This window comes from Sturnira hondurensis, unplaced genomic scaffold (genome assembly GCF_014824575.4).
Source record: "Sturnira hondurensis isolate 20B ecotype Veracruz unplaced genomic scaffold, ASM1482457v3 Scaffold0008196, whole genome shotgun sequence".
In the NCBI taxonomy this organism is placed as follows: Eukaryota; Metazoa; Chordata; class Mammalia; order Chiroptera; family Phyllostomidae; genus Sturnira; species Sturnira hondurensis.
In genome coordinates this window covers 28,269,482-28,292,432 of record NW_028080827.1, presented here as the reverse complement: position 1 = coordinate 28,292,432, position 22,951 = coordinate 28,269,482, and the positions used below count along the sequence as shown (strand labels likewise).

The 22,951-nt window shown below is 43.5% G+C and overlaps 1 protein-coding gene and 1 pseudogene across 2 annotated transcripts; one reads left to right on the top strand and one right to left on the bottom strand.

The window, feature by feature from the left end:
• The first annotated feature begins 369 nt into the window (after positions 1 to 369).
• Positions 370 to 2,271, top strand: LOC118992508 (40S ribosomal protein S18-like; annotated as a pseudogene).
• A 9,288-nt stretch (positions 2,272 to 11,559) lies between these two features.
• DACT1 (dishevelled binding antagonist of beta catenin 1) lies at positions 11,560 to 22,605 on the bottom strand. 2 transcript variants are annotated; one of them, XM_037054411.1, is made up of 4 exons: positions 22,001 to 22,605; positions 19,816 to 19,951; positions 18,932 to 19,087; positions 11,560 to 15,797 (listed from the first exon to the last, which is right to left on the bottom strand). In XM_037054411.1, the coding sequence occupies exons 1-4, from the start codon at positions 22,343 to 22,345 to the stop codon at positions 13,903 to 13,905; spliced, it is 2,532 nt and encodes an 843-aa protein (XP_036910306.1). In that variant the 5' UTR covers positions 22,346 to 22,605; the 3' UTR covers positions 11,560 to 13,902. The 2 variants fall into 2 exon arrangements, with proteins under 2 accessions (XP_036910306.1, XP_036910307.1); XM_037054412.1 differs by having other exon boundaries at positions 11,560 to 15,686; positions 22,001 to 22,603.
• Positions 22,606 to 22,951: the final 346 nt, after the last annotated feature.

The following is a 22,951-nucleotide window of genomic DNA, read 5'->3' as shown; positions in this document are numbered from 1 at the left end:
CCTCATGTCTGTTGGTCAGACAGACAAATCCATTCCCTCTGAAACGTAACAGCCCCCTGAACGAGTGGTATTGGACATTTTAAAATATTTTGGTAACCCTGAAATATCCATCAGTTATAGTTAAGCAGATGAATAAAGGTAAATTATTCATCGGCTGCTTCAGCTGTAATGATGCCAAAGCAGCTGTTATTTACCTGAGCAACGGTCCTCCAGATAATTCTCCGAGTCAGATCTGGGCTCCATGCTGCTACTCCTTATGTTTAACAGATAGGTTGCAGCAGCTCCAAAAAAGCATTGTGGGCCAGAGAGTAAATAACCACTTTCAAAAGTGTGATTATATACTGTATTTGTATGATAATCAGGGACATGATGATCAGGTAAATAACTTAAAGTGACATGTCTTCCACTAAATGAAATGACTCCCAAGGAAACAAAAGGCGCTTTTTGGCCACCATCCAAGCAATATACAGATGTGTAGAGAATGTTATTTTCTCTTTGCCCCAAAAGAAAGAATGTATAGAAATAATTATATAGCTCCACTCTACCCTGCAAATTAAAGGTTTGCACCCAGAAGGAAGTAAAATAAAATTAACTGTGCCAATCTTAAACACGCACCCTCTTCAACATTGATAAAGGATTTTCTTGCTTATAATGACGCTTACTATTACATGAGATTTTGAAGCCAGAAGACAGAAAGCCAGTGTTTTTCAGAGTGGAGGGGGAGAGGTTCTGGGGGAAGCACATGATTGGCTAGCCTGCAGGACTCTGCTGGGTCTTTGAATTTTCTCCATGTTAAAAATAAATGAGTCCATGGATTCTGATTCTGCCGGCTCAGTGTGAGCCCACCGAAGCCTATCCCTCCTACTGATTAAAACTGAAAACTCTGACAAAAGTATGGGGAGAATAAACTCCCTAAGGACTGCAAAAGCAGAAAAGCTGATGGATTGGCGTGAGGTTGGGCAGGAGGCCTTTTTTTTTCTCTTTTCTTATACAGCTTTATCCTGAGGTCAGGTCCCAGTTTTGGAGTGGTGTTGGCTATAAGCAGTTATTTCAAAGTAAATACATCTTTCTAGCCAGAGGAACCAGGAATGTTAACCCTGTGAGGTAGAGTCAGTGGGAACACTCAGAGAAGAAAGAAATAGACAAAGGGGTCCCCTAATTTTGTGTAAGAACTCTTGGCTCAATCTACCATCTGAACCGAACATGCAAGGTACAGACTCAAACCAGCATAGAAAAGGCTTTGGGAATTTAAATGAGATAGGAACTACCTGTACAAGCCTCAGACTAACCCCTGAACTACGCATGTGCAGGACAGACACGAAGTAGCACAACAAAGACAGAACTGAACTGAGTCGTAAACCACTGCCCACTGAGGTAGAAGAACTTAGGGTCAAGCCTCACTGGGTTGACTGCCCACTAAAGCAGAAATGTCAACATCCTCCTAAGGATTCTGAAAGGACTTGGAACCTATGCAACATTACATTGACAATGTTCAGAACACAGTGTGAAATTACTTGACAACCAAAGCAGCAAGAAAATATGACCAATTCTCAAGAGAAAAACAACAGACAGATGTCAACCTCAAGATGACCTAAATGCTGAAACTTTTGACTTTAAAGGACCTATTATAACTATGATCCATGTGCTTAAGAAAAACACATTGGAAATAAATGAAAAAGTAGAAATTCTCAACAGAGAAATAGAAACTACAAAAAAATTCCAATTGGAAATTTTAGAACTGAAAAATACAGTATCTGAAAAATTTTGAAAATTCATTGGATGTTCTTCCCCAGGAAGCCTGCTCTAGCCACTGGGGCTGCCACCCTGTCTCGGGCGATCCCTGAGATGTTCCAGCACATTCTGTGAGCACTCGACACCAATACCCATGGGCGCAGCTGTTGCCATCACTGCAAGGAAGGGCATGGGGCGAAGAGCCCAGTGTGTGCCGAGGAAAGCAGACATCAACCTCACCAAGAGGGCAGGAGAGCTCATGAGGATGAGGTGGAACCGGGTGGGATCGCCATGGTGCAGAATCCATGCCAGTATAAGATCCCACACTGGTCCTTGAAGAGACAGAAGGATGCGAAAGATGGAAAATACAGTGAGGTCTTGGCCAATGGGCTGGACAACTTCCATGAAGGCCTGGAGCTACTGAAGAAAATTCAGGTCCCCAGAGGGCTGCACCACATCTGGGGTCTTCACGTTCAAGGCTAGCACACCAAGACCACTGGCCACTGGAGTCGCACTGTGGGTGTGTCCAAGAAGAAATAAATCTGAGGGCCTTGCCTGTTAGTAAATACTTCATATACCAAAAAAAATTACTGGAGGAGCTCAATAGCAGAATGTAAGAGAAAATGAAGATAGATCAATAGAAGTTATCCAAATTGAAGAATAGAAATTTAAACATTGAAATAAAAATGGACAAAGTTTTCCAGAACTTTAAGACAATATCAACAAGCCTAGGATCGAAATTCTACAAAAACAATTACTATAACTAATACATGAATTGAGCAAAGTGCAAGGCTCAGGGTTAATACACAATATTAATTATACCCTTACATACCACCAGCAAAAAATCAGAAAAATCAAAACTTCTATTTATGGTATCACCAAAAGTCATAAAATACTTAGGAATAAAAGTAACAAAAAAAAAGTAACAAAAAGCAACCAAGATCTCTACACTAAAAACTACAAAAGGTTGCTAAAGAAAGTTAAAGACAAATAAATGGAAAGATTCAGTACACTCATGGATTAAAAGACATTATTTGTAAAATGGTAATATCCCTAAAGAGATCTATAGTCCATATAATACCAGTAAGAATGTCAGCGGGGTTTTGTTGCTGTTGTGTTTGTAGAAATTGACAACTTGATTGTAAAATCTGTGTGATAATGCAAAGAAAGGGTCTAGAGTAATCAAAGGAAGTAAGAAGAGAAAAGCAAAATTGAAGGACTTGCTCTACCTGATTTCAATACTTACTATAAAGCTACAAAAAATAAAGTTTGATATTAGTGAAAAACTAGGCATATGGATTCTGTCAATTTTTTTTACAAAGGTGCCTATTCAGAGGGCAAAGTCATTTCAACAAACAGTAGGCGCACCAACTATCTGTTTTGAAAAAGCCAGTATCTATCCTTACTTCACATCATACCCACAAATTAATTTCAAATAGATCACTGACCAATATGTAAACCTCAAACCATAAAACTTTTAGAAAAGGGTAAAAGAAAATCTTTGCAACTTTGGATTAGGCCGAATTTTCCTAGATGAGACATTAAAATCACAAATCATAAAAGAAAAAATAGGAAATTGAACTTGATCAAAATTTAAAATTTGTTCTTCAGAAGGCACCATTAAGAAAGTGAAAAGACAGGTCACAGAGGAAAAATATTCACAATGTTTATCAAAGGACTTTGACATGGAATTTGTAAAACAAACTTTTACAATTTGAGAGTAAGAAACCTCAAAGCCCAATTCTTTTGAACTTTAAAAAAAGAGTGAGTTATTTATTTATTTCCAGAGGGAAGAGAGGGAGAAAGAGAGGAAGAGAAACATCCATGTGTGATTGCCTGTCGTGCCTCTCTGCCTCACTGGGGACCCAGCCCACAACCCAGGCATGTGCTCTGACTGGGAATTGAACTGGCAACCTTTAGGTTCACAGGTGAGCACTCAATCCAATGAGCCACACCAGCCAGGGCCCAAAACCCAATTTTTTAAATGGACAAACAATTCGAAAAGACACTTCACCAAAGACATACAGATAGCCAATAAGCACATGCAAAGATGTTCAACAGTAAAATTCAAATTAAAACCACAATGAGATAGCATTATACATTCGTTAGATTGGCTAAAATTAAAAAGGCTGGACTTCCGCCAAGATGGAGGCATAGGTGGAAACACTGTGCCTTCTCGCACAACCAAGTTTAAGTACAACAAAGGTTTGGAGAACAAAGACACAGCCAAAGAACAGAAAATTGAATTATACGGAAGTCTGACAACAACAAACCATTCAACCGGGACCGTAAGTGGGGCGGAACCAGCAGCGGAGCAGGGTCGGGCAGGAAAGATCCTCCAACTCAGGCACACAGGCAGCCCGGACCCAGTTGGGGTGCGGGGCAGACTGACCGTGGTCGAACATTCCCTAACAATGAGACGGACCATGCAGGCCCCAGGGGGTGAACCCAGTGGTGGAAGGCTGACGGCAGTGGCACATTCTCGTGCAGTGGGACGAAATGCGCAGGCCCCGGTGACGGTGGCAGCTGCAGTGGCAGCTGCAGGAAACGGCAAACAAGACGCCATATTTCCTCTTTGACCCCACCCCCACATACAGCGTCACAACCCAGCGACTGAGTTGCCCTGCTCTGGTGAACACCTAGGGCTCCGATCCTGATACGTAACAGGCACAAACAGTCCAAAAGATGGCTCAAGAAGAACTCAAAGCCCCAGAGCCAATAACTCTAAGCAACCGAGAAATTGCCAGCCTCTCAGATGCACAGTTCAAAACACTGGTCATCAGGATGCTCAGAGAACTGGTTGATTATAGTCACAAATTAGAGGAACATATGAAGGCTAAACTAATTGAAATGAAGGGAAATGCACAGGAAACCAATAGTGGTGGAAAGGAAACTGGGACTCAAATCAATGGAATGGACCAGAAGGAAGAATGAAACATCCCACCAGAAAAGAATGAAGAAATGAGAATTCAAAAAAATGAGGAGAGGCTTAGGAACCTCCAGGACATCTTTAAACATTCCAACATCTGAATTATAGGGGTACCAGAAGGGGAAGAGGAACAGCCACGAGTGGAAAACTTATTTGAACAAATAATAAAGGAGAACTTCCCTAAGCTGGCAAAGGCAATAGACTTCCAGGAAATCCAGGAAGCTCAGAGAGTGCCAAAGAAGTTGGACCCAAGAAGGAACACACCAAGGCACATCATAATTACATTAGCCAAGACTAAAATGAAGGAGAGAATCCTAGAAGCAGCAAGGGATAAGGGGACAGTCACCTACAAAGGAGTACCCATCAGACTGTCAGCGGATTTCTCAAAAGAGACCTTACAGGCAAGAAGGGGCTGGAAAGAAGTATTCCAAGTCATGAAATCCAAAGACCTACAGCCAAGATTGCTTTATCCAGCAAAACTTTCATTTAGAATGGAAGGACAGATAAAGTGCTTCTCAGATAAGGTCAAGTTCAAGGAGTTCATCATCACCAAGCCCTTATTATATGAAATGCTAAAGGGACTTATATAAGAAAAAGAAGATGAAAAATATGAACAGTGAAAGGACAGCAAACTCACAGTTATTAACAACCACACCTAAAACAAAAACAAACCAAGAGGACAGCTAGATCAGGAGTGGAACCATAGAAATGAAGAACACATGGAGGGTTAGCAACAGGGGAGTGGGAGGAGGAGAAGGGGGGAGAAGGTACAGAAAATAGCATAGATGGTAGGTAGAAAGTAGATAGGGGGAGAGCAAGAATAGTAGGGGAAATATAGAATCTAAAGAACTTGAGACACGTGGTTATAAACTAAGGAGGGGAGAATGGTGGGGGAGGGGTGTGCAGGGTGGAGGGGAATGAAGGGGGGGAATAGAACAACTGTAATGGTATAATCAATAAAATTTTTTTTTTTTAAAGGCTGAGCATGACGAATTATAGCAAGGACATGGAGCAACTGAAACTCTGATATGTTGCTGGTAGAAATGTGAAGTGGTACAAACAGTTTGGAATGTATCTTTTTGCAATATCCAGAAAAAATTAAACATCCACCTACCATAAGACCAAGGCATTCCACTCCTACGTATTTACCAAAGAGAAACAAAGACATTTTTCCACACAAACACTTGTGCATGAAGGTTCTTGGCAGCTTTATTTGTAGCAGCCACAAACTGGAAAAAAACCAAAAGTCCATCAACAACTGAATGGGATAAACAAATTGTTACAAATCTATACAAAGGAATACGACTCAGCAATAAAAAGGAATAAACTACCGAGACTTACAACAACATGGACAAACTTCAATATCACTATGCAAAATGAAAAATTCAAGCAAAAATAAGTACACACTGTTTAATTCCATTTATATAGAATTAAGAAAATACAGAGCAATCTATAATGGCAGAAAACAGGTTGGTGGTGGCCTGCGGACATGAGGTGGAGGAAGAGATGGATTGCAAAGGGCTTCAAAGAAACTTATGATGATGAAAATGTTATATTGATTGTGGTGATTATGCAGGTGTAATGCATATGTCAAAACAGAGCAAACTATACACTTGAAATATGTGTATTTTATTGTACTCAATAAAATTGTACCAAAAATAAGAGAGGAAAATAAGACTCCAGTTCATAGGCAAAGGCAATGGGTAGTTCAATGGTTTCTGATGCCAGCCCTATAGCAGACTAGGTAACCCAATCATGTCACTGTAAGCCACTTAGAAATGATGCCTAAACTATTAACATTCTCTGGAGTGTGTATGGACTTCACTGGAAAAAAAGGCACCCAAGTTTGGCCCACTCTTGGAGAGCAGGAGAGACTGATGGTCCCTTCTTTAAGCAAGTAGCTTCGGTATAAACAGTCACTCACAGACAAGGACTTTGCCCTCACAGGGTAGGATTTAGGACTGAGACTCCCACATTGCTGAGAGCACCGAAGGACTGTACATTCAATAGAAGGTTGGTCCAGGAGAAAAATTCACTCGTTGGCCAAGGATGAAAATTAGGAAGCTCTTCCACCTTGGGAAGGGTCTCCTCTGAAAACATGTAACCACAGCTATCCTCGTGGGGGGTTAGAATTTGAATTTATTACCTCTGTAGTCAGGTAAATCCAAAGGAGAGAGATTAACTGAAAAGGTGGTCCAGCCTGGAGATCCCCTTGAGGCACCTAGCACAGAGCTTCTCCCTATAGCAAAATCTTTTGTCAAGCCTCACAAGATTCTGCCAATAATGCCCCACTGAAAATGGACTCTTAATACTAAGGAAGTAACAAAACATACACACACATACAAAAAAACACTAGAAAGGTAGTATGTGTGCAAATGTATAGCACTTGAATTAACACTTTTGTTGCTAAATAAAAGAATTTTTCTAAGCAGGGCAAATAAGTAGCCCATAAAATCTGGTAACTTTTTCCAAGGAAATACTTGGAATCCCATTAAGAAAGAATTGGGGTTCAGTCAAGAAAGAGGTGTAGGTAAACACAGCTCACCTCCTTGCACAACCACAGCAAAAATTATAACTAGACTACAAAACAACTATCACCCAGAATCATCAGAAATTGAGTTGTATGAAAGTCCAACAACCAAAGAATTAAAGAAGTCACATTCATACTGGTGGGTAGGAGGGGCAGAGGAGCAGAGATGTGGAGATGCAGAGATGCAGAAAGGCCCCATACCCACACGTGGTGGATAAAAATCAGAAGGGATACCTTGGGAGCCAAGGATCCCAGCCCCACCTCAGACCACCTAGCCCAGGGTTCCAGTGCCAGGAAGGTAAGTCCCCATAAATTCTGGCTGTAAAAACCAGTGGGGGTTGGGATGATGGAAGAAATTGCAGAATTCTTAGGAGTTTCCTCTTAAAGGGCCTGCAACAGACTTAGGACTTATGCAGACTCAGTCCCTCTGGGCTTCAGCACTGGGGCAGTAGCTAGAAGGGAACCAGTGGCATCCAGGGAGAAACTGAAGTGTCTGGCATGAGGGCAAGTGCTGAGGGACAGCTTCCTTCTAAAAAAGCTCCAGAGGCCAGGCAGTGGCATTATCCCCTTCCCGAGCCCTCCCCAACACCGAGTCACAGAATAACACCATATTAGAGATTCCATCAACCTGGTTTACATGATTGCCCCACCCTGGCAATTACCTAAGGCTCTGCCCATCCAACTTACTGGTGGCTTTTCCACAATACGCCATGCTACTAAGAAAGGGAGTCAAGGCAGCTCTACCTAACACACAGAAACAAACTCAGGGAGGCTGCCAAATTGAGGAGACAAAGAAATATGGCCCGAATGAAAGAACAAAACTCTAGAAAAATGACTAAACAAATGGGAGAAGCAATCTATCAGATGCAGAGTTCAAAACACTGGTTATTCGGATGCTCAAGGAACTTACTGAATACTTCAACAGCATTAAAAAGACCCAGGCAGAAATGAAGGTTACATGAAGTGAAAGAAAGAAAAATTTACAGGGAACCAACAGTGGAGAGGATGAAGACGACAATCAAACCAATGATTTAGAACATAAAGAAGAAAAAGCACATTCCATCAGTACAGCAAGAAGAAAAAAGGATCAAAAACACAAGGATAGGCCCTGGCTGGTGTAGCTCAGTGGACTGAGTGCAGGCCTGCAAACCTAAGGATCTCGGTTTGATTCCCAGTCAGGGCATATCCCCGGGGTGCAGGCCAGTTCCCAGCAGGGGACTCACGAGAGGCAACCATACATTGATATCTCTCTTCCACTCTCCTTCCCTTCCCCTCTAAAGATAAATAAATAAAAATCTTAAAAAAAAAAAAAAAACAAGGATAGGCTAAGGAGCTTCTGCAACAACTTTAAACATACCAACATTCAAATCACAGGGGGGCCAGAAGGAGAAGAAAAAGAGCAAGAAATTGAAAACTTATCTGAAAAATAATGAAAGAAAACTTCTCTAATTTGGTGAAGAAAATAGATGCACAAATCCAGGAACCACAGCGAATCCCAAACAAGATGGACTCAAAGACCACATCAAGACGCATCATAATTAAAATGGCAAAGGTTAGCCCTGGCTGGCGTAGCTCAGTGGATTGAGCACAGGCCTGCGAACCAGAGGATCGCGGTTCGATTCCCAGTCAGGGCACATGCCTGGGTTGCAGGCCAGTTCCCTGCAGGCCAACTCCCAGCAGGGGACGCACAAAAGGCAACCATACATTGATGTTTCTCTCTCTCTCTCTCCTTCCCCTCTAAAGGTAAATAAATAAATAAAATCTTTTTAAAAAATAAATAAATAAATAAAATGGCAAAGGTTAAAGATAAAGAGAGAATCTTTTTTTAAAAAACATTTTATTTATTTATCTTTAGAGGGGAAGGGAAAGAGAGAGGGAGAGAAACATCAGTGTATGGTTGCCTCTCGTGCGCCCCCTGCCGGGAACTGCATCCCCTGCTGGGAACTGGCCTGCAACCCGGGCATGTGCCCTGACTGGGAAACGAACGGCGATCCTCTGGTTCGAAGGCCTGCGCTCAATCCACTGAGCTACACCAGCCAGGGCAAGATAAAGAGAGAATCTTAAAAACAGCAAGAGAAAAGGAGACAGTTACCTACAAAGGAGTTCCCATAAGACTGTCAGCTGATTTCTCAAAAGAAACTTTGCAAGCAAGAAGGGAGTGGCAAGAAGCATTCAAAGTGATGAAAAGCAAAGACCTACAACCTAGATTACCCTATCCAGCAAAGTTATCACTTAGAATGGAAAGGCAGATAAAGTGCTTCCCAGACAAAGTAAAAGTAAAGGAGTTCATCATCACCAAGCCATTATTATATGAAATGTTAGACTTTTTAAAGAAAAAGATCAATACTATGAATATTAAAAAGGCAATAAATTCACAACTACCAACAATTGAATCTAAAAATCAAACTAAGCAATTGGAACAGAAACACAATAATAGATATGGAGAGCATTTGGAAGGTTACTAGTCAGGAGGGGGAAGGGAGAAGGGGGAGAGATGCAGGTATTAAGAAGCACAAATTGGTAGGTATGGAACAGACAGGGTTTGTTAAGAACACTACAGGAAAGGAAGAAGCCAAAGAATTTATATATATATGACCCATGGACATGACCTAAGGGGGAACTGCCAGAGGGAATGGGGGTTACTGGGCGGAGGGTACTTGGTGGAGTGGCGGGCAATGAGGAAAAATTGGGACAATTATAATAGCATAATCAATAAAATATATTTTTTAAAAGAATTGGGAGTTATATCCACTTACAGGTCCCTGAAACGAAGAAAGCAAGTTACAAAGTAACATATAGATTGAGACTTCATTTTGATGGAAAAATGCAATGGTTATATATTTGTATGCACATAAGAGTATGGAAATAAATACACCAAACTTATTGAAGAGTAGGATTTAAGGAGGATGAAGGGAAGAGTTTAAACACCTGTGTATTGTTCAGATACACTTTTTCTGACAATGAACATTTGTAATTTATTTAAATAAAGGGAAATATTTTAAAGAGCTCTTTTGTTTGCAACCAAAATAGCGGCTATTTGTCTTTGAAAGTAATGTACAAAACCCAAATTTCCAAGTGCAGTACAACTGCTAGCTACAGGGAAGTCAAGCAATAAACAGAGGACAAACCCAGGGTGCTCGAAAAAGATCCCGTTTTCACACTCTCTTCCTTCAGCATTTTGTTACCTAAAACGTAATTATTCAGAAGCTGGTTTTCAGAAAGCATCCCCTCTGAGAATAATACTCACTGAGAACAACTTGGAAACGATTCAAGAACTGACTGTGGGTCCCTGCTGCCTTACACAATAAACTTGATAGGCTGCCCCCAAAGAGAATGGACCACAACCTCAGAAAAGATGGTGAGATCATCCCTCGCTTGCACTTGGCTTAAGATTTAATCTGGCAAAGAAATTCTAGTCAAAGCAGGATGACTGGTTTCACTGAAAAACATGGAAGTACTAAAAGACAAGACTGTATATTTTGAAGAGCTGAGTTGTCAGAGATGTCTTCCTGAAAAGATGTCTTGACCATGGCCGGGCAGCTCAGTTGGCTAGTGCTGTCCCAATACACCAAAGCTGTGGGTTGGATCTCCCATTGGGGCACATGCAAGAAGAAACCAATGGATGCACAAGTAGAACAACAAACTGATGTTTCTCTATCCTCCTCCCTCTCTAAAAAATTAAAATTTTTAAAAAATTTAAGATGTCCTGGCTGGTGTAGCTCAGTGGATTGAGCACGGCCCTGCGAAAAAAATGATCATGGTTCGATTCCCAGTCAGGGCACATGCCTGGGTTGCAGGCCAGTTCCCAGCGGGGGACGCATGAGAGGCAACCACGCATTGATATTTCTCCCCTCCCCTTCCCTTCCCCTGTAAAAGATAAATAAAATCTTTTTAAAAAAAATTTAAGATGTCTTACTAAAAATTAGATGTCTTTTTTTGGGGGGGGGAAGTCTTACCTTTACAAGCAGTGAGGAAATAATTTGCTGTGTTCTATAGTTAAAAGCCTGCTTGGAGATAAGAGATATATAAAGCATAGGAAAAGAAAAAATTTCTAGGACAGAATTGAATAACAAATAGTTAAGAGATTTGTGTTACATTGAAATTTAGCATTTGAAAATTTCATTTTAAGTACATATGAAAACAAATGTGAGTTACAAGAATGAGCTGATTCTATAGTTTTTTAAAAACTGTTGTTCAAGTACAGTTTTCTTGATTCTACAGTTTCTTTTTAACAAAATTTATCCTTGTCCTGGCCAAATTTCAGACATGTTGAGCATTAAAAAGAAAGCAATAACCGTAGGTGATTGTAACATATCAAATGAACAAAAATCCATGAGTTCATAGTGATATTTTTTAAAAAGCTCTTTGTTGTAGAATGTCAACTAGTAAAAGTATAAAAACATACTTAGAAAACTACCATTTTGCATTCCCAAGGCAGTAACTGGTTCAGTGGAAGATCAGCAATGTAAGCCCTTGTGAAAAACAGGATATCCTCACGGCACCAAATCATCTCGCACAAATACCAAACACTTGAAGAGAGGAAAAAAACTTTACAATGAAAAAAGTCTGTTTACCAACGTAGCCAAGGGATCACTCTTAAATTCAGTAATAGCAGAGCAACCTGATATTATTTTCTTTGATGGGAAGCAATATAAGCACACAAGATCACTAGTAAAGTCTTCTTGCCAGGAATGGTTAGACTGAATCCATTCCAGCCTTACAGTTCACAGCAAACAGATGTTAAGAAAACATAAGGAAACACCTAAATCCAGAATATGAGCCCCCTTTACAAGACAACTATCTTGACTTTAAAACCAATGTCATTAAAAAAAAAACATGAGAAGACCATTCTAGACTAAATAGACTAGAAATCTACAACCAAATACAATGCATACATTGATTGAATCCTGATTGAGGGAAAAGGGGAGAGAGCTATTAAAAACTCTTGAAACAACCTGGAAATTTTGAAGATATTAAAATTTTGATATTAAGAATTGTCAGTTTTCCTTGGGTGTATGTCATGATATTGAGGTTATACAAGAGAATCTTCTTGTCCTTAGGAAATACACTAGTTTTTAGAGATGAAATATCATGGTGCCTGAAATTTACTTCAAAATTGTACAGCTGTGTGGCAGGAAGAGGGAGGATTACCAAAATCTCTCTTTGACCCACGAAACCAGCACTATGGTTTAAGCTCATAAATACAGAGTTAAAGCAAGAATGGCAAAATGTTAGCAATAGCTGAATCGAGGCGGTATCCATACGGGTGTTTATTGTACTACTCTTTCAATGTTTCCATGTTATAAACATTTTCTACTAAAAAGTTGGAGGGTAAGGAAATTCTTCTCAGAAATATTTTCCTTAAGCATCCAACAACTTTACCTTAAATTTTAAAGAAGTACCTTACTATTCTAAAGAAGTAGTTTGCTTTTCCTTCAGCTTACCATCGATTGGAAAGGTCTTAAAACCTGCCTTAATTACTGCAAATGATATTCTAATGCTAGAATAGGCCTAATATAAACCCCACAAAATCAGTACAAGATTTATAGGTGTAAACATCTGTTTTTATACCCAAATAACAAACTTAACAGCAGTAAAACAAATCATTTATTACAGCATATAATGTTATATTAAATTTACACAATGATATATAAAAACACATACCGTTTATATCATACAGTAAATTTAACATCAACAGGAATATCAAAACAAATACTACTCATGCACAAAACATGCATATGTTGGTATTTAAAATAGCAATTTTACACAATACTGTTTTACCAAAAACTTTTCTTGAGCCCTTTCAGAGAGGGTTGGTGGTCCGATCTGGACTGAATTGCACTAACGTGTTCGGGCCAATGCTTGGGTGGCAGAGTGCTCCATGAGCAGTTATGGGGTTGGGGTCATGCCCAGGGTTATTTCATGAGGGGTAAATTTCTCTGCACCCAAGGAGCAGAATTCTCCTAAGGGCAAGTCCTCCAAGGGAGGAATGGCTGGATCTGCTGCAAATTAGGAAGAAAAGAGGCATCAAAATGTGGGGTCAATGGCCCTAGAAATGGTTCGTGTAACCAGGGCCTAGGCACCAAATATGGCAAAAGTTCAGTGAATCCCTTAAGGTATTATTGGCCTCCCCATCCAGATCCCCAGACCTGTGGATTTAGGGAGTCATTTTCAAGTTCTGAGTCCAGTAAACCACTTCTGAGAAGAGAAGAGAGGGGTAGATCTGAGACACGAAGACTCTCCTAAAAAAATCACAAAAACAACCACTGTCCTTCATACCTACTTCACACAATCATGTGATGCCTTATAGGAAAGCCCTCATGGAGACCCTGCTGGGAAGCACCAAGAAGCAAATGTATCTCCTATAATTCCATCTACATGACCTTCAGTCAACAGGTCTCATCCCAGTAAGACCTGAACATCAAAACCTGTGCCTTCACAGATGCTCAGGGAATTTAAAAATCAGCTGATACCACAAAAATTCACTCACTATCACACCATTAAAAAACCTCAATATTTACTTCTAACCAGCGAAACATTCTTTACCTTCCATTAAAGGCACTAGTGTCCATATATAATGAAGAGATATAATTTACTTCGGTTTTATCTTAACAAAAGGAAAGCATCCCGTGAAATTATTACACAAAAAACTAAGACACCACCTTTCCTTCAGTCACTAGAAAAAAAACACTTTCTACACCCATGGTATGACTCAAACCGTCGTCATCAGCTTCAAAGAGCCAGACCGAAAGCGAAGGATTTTCTTTTTGAGGTTATGCGAAGCCTTAATTTTGACAAAGGTTTTGGTGGGGTTGTTGTGAAGGTCTGGGGCTGTGACCGTCTGAATCGGAAGCGTCTGGACGAACTGGGACCAGATCAGACCCCCGCTTTCCTCCGAGTCGCTGGTGCTGGTGCTCTCCCCGGCAAACTCGCCCTCGCTCACGCTGGACTCGCTGTCTCCAAAGCAGTTGGTGGTGTAGTTGCTCTGCTCGTCCTCACTAGTGTCCACCACGGTGGAGTGGAAGAGGGACTCGCACTCGGCCGAGTACTCAGAGTCGCTGGCCACGTAGGCATAGGGGCTGGTGTAGGGCAGCGCCACGGCAGCCGGGTACAGGCCTGCATTCTCTCGCCGGGCGCGTCGCGCACGCCGTAGGGCTTCTTCGTAGGACATCTCCGCAGCTGACCTCCAACGCCGCGAGTCCATTCGCTTGTGCTTGGGCTTGGCCACCACCGCCTCCCGGCCGTGGCCATGAACCCTGCTCCCGACCCGGTGCGCAGCTCCCAGCGGCCGGCCGGGGAGACCTGCCTCGGCCTGGCCGCCTCCACTCCTCCTCCCCTTGGCCGAGACCTTCCTGAGTTTCTTATTTGTATCCACGTCATCAGGGAACCGACATTTTTTGCTGGCCACCCGGGTTTTCTCCCTCACAGTGGGCAAGGCACCATCTGGGCCATGGAGAAGCTGGGCCCTGTGCTTCAGGGCGGAGCCCCGCGGGCCAGCAGCAGTCCGGGCGCCCCGGTGTGGCCGGGCACCTGGCTGCTGACCAGGGACGAGGTGTGCCTTCACCAGAGGCGCTTCCTCCAGACTTGGAGAAGAGCCCTCGCTTTTGAAATCCAGGGCAGGCCGCTCTTCTGCGGGGAAAGCTGAGGACAGTGGGGCAGGAGGGGCAGGAGGGGGCCCGACTGGAGGGGCCACCTGCAGGCCATTTTTCTGTAACATCTTTTTCAGTGGCTGGACAACTTTGTTCTCTTGCACCGGGGCGAGGACTCTCCCAGGGCTCTCTTTTGGAGAGGCAGCTGGGATCTGACTGCTTTCTTTAGGGGCCTCGCCTGTCACAGCACCAGGACACCGAGCCTGTTCCTGGGCAGCTGGCTTGGCATTTTTGGGCAGATGCTTACTTTGAAGTTCAGGAACAGCGCTCGGGGCGCAGCCCTCTAGCAGGGGCAACCTCTTGCTTTCCAGTTGTTCTACCTTTGATTCTTTTGACCACTGCTTCAGTGGGGAGAATGTCCCATTGTCCAAAGAGGGGATTCCACCAGAGGGCAAAGGCGCCTGTTTAGAATTCTTGACGTTCCCACTATTGCCCTGTGAGATGCCCCCGGTCACTCTGACACAAACACTCCCCTTCCTCAGAAGCCCCTTCGTGGGGTCAGCGTTCACACTGGTTCTGGGTTTGTTGGTCCTTACAGGGTGTGTTTTTTTCTGGACCAAGCTCAGAATGTAGCCATCCATTTTCTTACTGGATGAAGGATGGGGTGCAGACCACAAACTGCTTGGCGATGGTAAAGAAGTGTCTGTCTTGACAGCATCCAGCTCAGATCCAACACAAATGTCACTGGCATGGTTCCCCAGCCTCTCCTCTTCCCTCAGAGGGTTGCCCGTCAAGCAAAGGAGAAACATTGGGCTCTGCACGGCCACTGCATGAAGTGGACTGGGATAGCGATAGACGTCATTTCCGTTTTTAGACACCAGATCACACTGGTACTTGGGATTCACATCTGCAATGACACCAAGGGGATTAAATTGTGGTGTGGAGGGGAAACAGCACACTGCCTCTGAGGCCTGGTCTTCACAGTGGCCTTCTGTATAGTCCAACCATCCTATGAGATCTGAAAAACATTTAAAGGTACACTCTGAAGAAATGAACTGGTCAGCACCAGCTTGACTCTGGCCAATTTCTAGGAAGACAAATTCATGAGTAGAGAAACAGAATGCCAAAGAATCAACAAATACTCCACGAGCTACTTTACTATTTTACATACAGTGCAGAAACTGGAGGAGGGAAAAATATTTAATAAAAAATTTTTAATAAGATATAATGCTGTTAAACAGCAGAAGCCTCTGAAAGAAAAATATTCAGCCATTAAATTCTTTTAGTCCTGGCTGGTGTAGCTCAATGGATTAAGTGGGGGCCTGGGAACCAAAGGGCAGTGGGTTCGTTTCCCAGTCAGGGCACATGCCTGGGTTGTGGGCCAGGTCCCCAGTAGGGATGTGTGACAAGCAGCCACACACTGATGTTTCTTTCCATCTCTTTCTCTCCATCTTCCCCTCTCTCTAAAAATAAGTAAATAAAATCTTTTAAAAATGTTTTCAAACGACTGAAAAACATGGGGAACACTTTGAAGTGTAGTAAACATCATGATAATGACAGACTGTAGTTATAATTTTATTAAGATTGTGTAGCTGCAAAGAAAAGTCTGAGGTGAGCCTCAGATGCTAATTGTAATAGTTCAGTGTGGTGAGAAAGTAAGTGGTTTACTTTCTTGTGTTCTGTTTTCTAATTTTTCAATAAATATGTACTTCATTTCTAAACTGGAAAAATGTGTTTTCTGAGTCATTCTTTCTCTAAGAATTTCCTCTCTGTTCTATTTTGGTTTCTCTTTAAAATCCTTTAGATAAACTATTCTATGAGCTTTCTCCTCATTTTGAAATTTTTAGACCTAATTCTCAACATTATGTTCAAATATAACTGTCAATTGAAAGGTCAGGGAAATTAAGCAAATTTCAATAATATTTACCTTATATTTTTAATAATTACACTAACAAAACATAGTATTTTTTAAAGAAGAATGAATTCTTGATAAAGTTTTAAAAGACTGAGTAGTGGTATTAATAAACATTTTCCACATCTCAAAAAAAATGAAGATGCCAAAATATAATGAAATACAGTTTTCTTGCTTAATTAAATGATTTTGATCTCTTATCTTAGTGAATAATGTGAATTTCAAATCTCTTTAATAACCTTCAGTTAGAGAAAAATCAAAGTTTTCATCACTAGTTTTTCCTCCATTATATTTATTTACTCAGTACTGAAAACCTTCTATGCTAATTGTTTAAGGAAAAGCTCCATGAATTTCAGTGACAATTAGCAGTCTCAGGGAATATATAGTCTAGACCCAGAAATAATATCATTCATTTGTAAGGAAATGATCATTATAAAATAAAAGTGCCATGTCCCCACCCTCTACCTCCACTCCCAATAAACAGCTTATTGCAAACAGAAGCCTCTCCTGCTAATATCCTTACCCATCCCTCCTCCTCTACTATATACTCTATCTGCCTTGCTTAAAGCCACATTAACTCATACTTTACCATATGTCCCTTTTCCCTACTTAGAGTTAAGGAACAAGGCAGACCCCCCAGCCCCCAAGCCGAACTGTCTCAATTATGAGATGTGAAGATGTGGCATTCCGAAGAGGGGTCTGTCTTCCAGGGAAACCCATACCAAAGTGCCTTTAATGGGTTTTAAAGTTTCCCTCTGAAACCAGATCTGCAGAGTGAAGGGAAGCAATTACCAATGAACTTGAGGCCCAGACACTCTAGATAAACTGATCTGTGCTTCCCCAAATGATTGCTGCTGACAATGCACACTGTACAAATACAAAGACACCGCCAATTAGCAGCCTCAGTTGTTTGATGTTTTCATTGCCTGGACTCTAAAATCTAGCCTTAGACCCAGGTGGGGAACACAGACAGACCAGGAATGCAGAGACTTGTGACAGCACTTTCAGCTCCTCTGGTGCCCCTACATCTCTGCTCTTCTGAGGAATTGAATGAAGCAAAGCTAAGCACGGAGTGCCGAGTTTCAGCAAGAACTCTGCCATTCGGCAGAGGAGAAGCCTCTGACAAACAGCGTCTGAGAACCAAATTTCTCTTTTCGAGGAAAAGGCTGAACACAACTTCCGCATTCCCTTGGTGTTGTGTGATGGAAAAACATGGGCTTGGCGGTTAGTCCCGAGCTTGAATCCTGCCTTTGCCACTCACTAGCTATTTAGCCTTAAACAGCTTACCTAACGTCACTAGACCTCCTTTTCTGATACAGAAAAAAATGGAGCCAACAACACCTGCACCCTGCAGAACTGTTGGGAGGATTCAAAGGAGAAAAACGTATGCAGGCCCTCCAGCACAGTGCGTGAGGCGGAGCAGAAATGCAGAAACTTTTCCGGTACCAACAATGCTTCTCTTAGGAAGTACCTGCAAGGTCGGCCCAGTATGAAGAACAATGGCACACGGCCTAAGGGGATCTTGTCCTAACCACCTGCTAAAAGGAGAGCTGTCATCACACAAAGCATTCTGGAGAACATGGAAGGGCCACTGCTCCCTGAAGTGCCAAGCAGCCCTCCACCAAGCTGACAGATATATTTAACTTAATGTACCTTAATGTAAGCTTTAGCTTTGAATGATTAAAGAAAGAAGAAAACAGATCGAAAGTGGTTTTCAAAAGAAAATGCAAACAAGTTAACGCCTAACAAAGCCTGTTAAGCAAAGGCTCAGAAACAGAGCTCAAGACCTTTAATGCTGAGACAGGATTTTCTAAAGATAAGCTGAATAGAAAGCCAAGTGGCACCCAATGAGGATAGAATAGTAGTCATCTTGGCTCTGGACGCAACTATAGCACTAAATGCAGCAAGATGAAATTCTCGGAGCCTCTGTTTTTCATTTTCATCCGTAGAAGGTGTTGAAGCAATGTAATCTTTAAAGAATCTTTGACCCCTTCAAATTACAGAAGTGTATGCTGATTCTCGGCCCTGGCTGGGTAGCTCAGGTGGTTAGAGCGTCATCCTGATACAGCAAGGCTGTGGGTTCAGTCTCTGGTCAGGGCACATAAAGGAAGCAACCAATGAATGCACGAATCAGTGGAATGATGTGTCTCTCTCCCCCGGCCCCATCCTCTCACTGTCTAAAAAAATGAATAAATAAAAAAATGTTTTAAACATGTACTAACTCTAAAACAAAGGCTTACCTGCAGATTTGGGGCAACCATCTGAGACAGTCAAGGTTGCCTCCAAGGGGCTGCAAAAGCAGGCGCTGGAATGGCAGCTGGACAGACACTCACTGAAGACCGAGTTAGAGGAGTTGGAAAGGGATCCCGAAGCCCCGTCACTGAGCTCATAAAACCCTACAAATAAAAATGCCATTTGGAATTAAAACTACAACATACAACAACACACATTTGTGCAAAAGGAAAAGGGATAATCATTGAGAAAAGGTAGGAAAGGGAGACTTTTTAGGGGGGGAGCAATTCTGGCTCTATGGTCTAAGTGTCCTGATTTTATGGTTTTATTTCAAGCAATCCTTAGAAAAAAGCAAAGAGCTCATAACTGTGGGTACATTTCAAAGTTACTCTCATGACCTTCCTCCTTGACCCAACCTTTAAAGATGTCCAAGGAGACTTAGATGTGTCAAACCCTCAACGTTATCGTGAGCGTTTCAGAAAGAATAACTTAAAGAAAAAACAAATCTATTTAAAGAGCCAAATGGTTTAAAAGGAAAAAAAAAACAAACTTTGAAGTAGTCTCAGGAAGTTGAAGTGTGACTAATTTTCTAGCCCAGTTCTGACTTTCTCAAGTTTCAAAGGAGGTCCGCTCTCCCAGAAATTTGAATAGAAGCTTTTATTTTTAAACTCAGGGGACTCCAGTCAGATCAATCTCATTATTAAAAATTTCGTAATCTGGTTTTAGTTCCCTCTCATGCAACTGAATGACAGGCGGACTGGTTCTGTATTCTCTCGGCACTAGAAACAAACTCCATTGCCATTTATTTGCAGGCCTGGGAACATTAAGCACCGGGACCAAGGGGGCAAGGCAGAGCTCCAGGGTGCAGAACCCTGTCCTCACGCTCACTCACCTGAGCTGGGCCGGCTGTCTGTCTCCAGATGCTGCTCTTCAGATGTCTTTTCCACATCTAGTCTCAGGTCACTTATCTGCTTGTCAAGTTCTTGTAACTGATTCAGCAAACCAGCATCTCTTCTCCTCAAACAGTTCTGATTAGAAAGAAATGAAGAAAGAAAAAATGAACACAAAGAACTAGAAAGTCTGTGCTGTCTTCAAATCACCACCTAGAGAGTCCACTAAATCTCCCCAAACCAAGAATTTTATTGGATGATGTGAAATAAAGAAAAACTTCAAGTATATGTCCTAAGTTTAATTCCACTTGCTCACATTTTATGATGCTATAAAGTTTCTTCATATAAACAAGACTTGCTTTTAGTTTCAACTGATGTGTACAAACTTTTATAGGTAAGGATAACACAAAATGCACTGAGATTTTATAAAATCTCCTGTGTGCAGCCAATTTTTTACAGAACAGTGTCTAACAGTGGACTCTTTAATTTGAAGTCAGAGTGTAACAGATTTCCTATAGTCTTACTTAGGTGAGATTTGCTGGCCAAATGTCCTGCAGAGCTTTGTTTTCTATTAGCTGCTTTGTGGAGTTTAATCAGTCCTAGGGCCTTTGAAAGTGAGAAACTAATACTAATAGCCAGTGCCAAGTAAAATGTGAGCTGGCAGAATTCAAAACCCTCAAGGGAAGGTCCATCAAGATTTGAACTCAGCTCGGGTTTCCAAAGCTGACAGACCTGCACTGCTAACTCACACTGCCACCTAGCGCTTCCTCCTATAGCTGGAGGGGAAAAGGCATCTGGTTCAAATCAGGAAAGTCTAGGCATGAAAACAGGACCACAAACACGGACTAGACTGGAATTCTCCTGACGTGCTGCCTTGCTCCCCTCCAGAGGACAACAGGAATGTGCCACTTACAATCCTGAGATTCATAAAGACAGAAAGGTGCTATTGTACAAGACAATGCATAAAATGTCAATGACCAGGCATAGCTGGCAAGAATTGGCTCAAATCAATGTCACATACAAACCTGGTCTGCGACCGATGAAACAAGGTAAAATGCCCAAACAGTGGTATAACACAAACCGTGATGCGCATACACCCTTACAAAGTAGGTGCATATGAATTACTACCCCTATGTGTCCTCTGACTTACAAAACTTGAGCATAAACCATAGGCTTGTTTGCTAGGATGAGTTTCTTCAGGGAAAATGAACCTACCAAGGGAAGTCACTTTGTTGCTCAAAAGAGAGAACTTATCTGAAAAGAGATAATACAAGAAAACACTTGACAACCACGGAGCATCACAACATTCCTTGTTGTAGGAGGGACATTATCTAGCCTGTGTCTAGTTTCAGATAGTATCACATGGTCTGATAAGGATTTTTTTCCCTTTCTGCTGCTGTTGCTTTCAAAACTACATTTTTGAGGTCCCTGAAACAAAGCTGCCGCCATCATTCCGAGGCGGAGGTCAAAAGCTGTTCACTAACACATGAAGCCCCAAGTTCTTTTCCTTCCCCATTAATGAAGATGACACAGACTGACAGCAGCGCGAGCAGAAATCCCGTAACATAAATGCTCCCTGAGAGCAGCTTCTCTCTTCTCCCGCCTCCACTCCCAGTCTCAACTAGCAGTACGTAGAAAATATGAGAGGAGGGGGCACTTCCTCCGGCCAAATTTCCATCAGCTGCGTCTTTTAGCTGCCTTATACAAAGGGCTTCTATTTGAAATTAAGCAGCAGCCCAAGCAAAAGCTGGCATGCTGGCGAGAGCCTGGGAGGGGCAGGGCTCCTACGTGCGATTCCGGGTAATCGTAAAATTCAGCATTGGACAGTTAACCACGCCACAGGCCCCCTCCTCGGCTTTTGTCCCCTCTCGGCGGGAGGACATCAAGCTAAAACGACCTCCAAATGAAATGGCATTTTAAATGAGGGGTTTGCAAACCTTCGGGGAGAGGACATGCATTCATTTGTCTAACTAGAGAGAGTTAGGGTTAAAACCAGGCCTCTCCAAGAATCCCGAAGGGAAGGCGGACCCCCGCCCCCCACCTGACACAAAGCGAGCACACGCAGGAACGGGGTCGAAGAGGACGGGGGTCCCGGAAACCTCCAAATTTCCCCCGCCAGAAGCACCCAGGCGCCCACCTCAGGTCACCTGCCTGACCCCGACTCGTCTACCTCCAGGCACGACCTACCAACTGCTTCCGAAGCAGCAAAATGTTCTCCTCCAAGAACTTCTCCTCCAGGCGGCTACGCTGCGCCGCCTCCCCCGGCAGCTCCCCGGCACGGGGCGCGGCGGCACCCGCGCCCCCAGCCCCACGAAGGGCGCCCCGGACCAGTAGCTCCTGGCGCTGGCGCAGGTACTCCAGCTCCGCCAGCCCGGCCAGCGTGGCCTCCTGCCGCTCCCGGGTGCGCTGTCGCTCAGAGTCAGCCTCGCCCTTCTCCCGCCAGCGCCCCTCGGGTTCCACCGCGCGCTGCTCGCCCCGGGCCGGCGCCTGCAGCTCCAGCTCCTTTGCCGTCCCGGCCGAACTCGGCTTCATGGCCCCCAGCCCTGCAGAGAGCACCCGTCACCTCAGCCGGGCCGTCCGGGCGGAGGAGCGGGGAGCTTAGAGCTGCGGCCGCGAGCTCATGCTGCCCCGCAAAGAACGCGGCGGCGGCGGCTAGGAGCGCGCGGTCTCCGCGGGCTGCAGCCGTCCGGCCCGAGCGGCGCCGTCCACTGCACCGCGAGTCGCTCGCTGTGGGCCCGCAGCTGATAACGCCCTGCCCGGCGCTACGTCACGCGCGGTGGCGGCCGGCAAACCCCCGCCCGGCGCCCGCCTCCCCGCGCCGGCCCCTGGGCTCCGAGGCCCGCTCCCCGCGACTTCCCCCTGGACTGTCAGGGGCGCTGCGCGCGCTCAGCGCCGGCCTCTTCTCCGCCCCTCCCTCTCCCCGCCCCCGCTCCTCCCACGGGTCTCCTCGCCCCCTTTCCGAGTTGACTGCACCCAGTTTTTGCCTCGCTCCCTATTGGCTCTTGCCCACCGCACAAAGCAGGGCGCGAGCACCTCAAGCGCAGCATCCTGTTACCGCGGGCCTCGCAGCAAGGTCCGCGGGGGACGCCGCAGTTGGGCTCCCCAGAGAAGTTTCTGAACTGGACCGAGTTGCTGCAC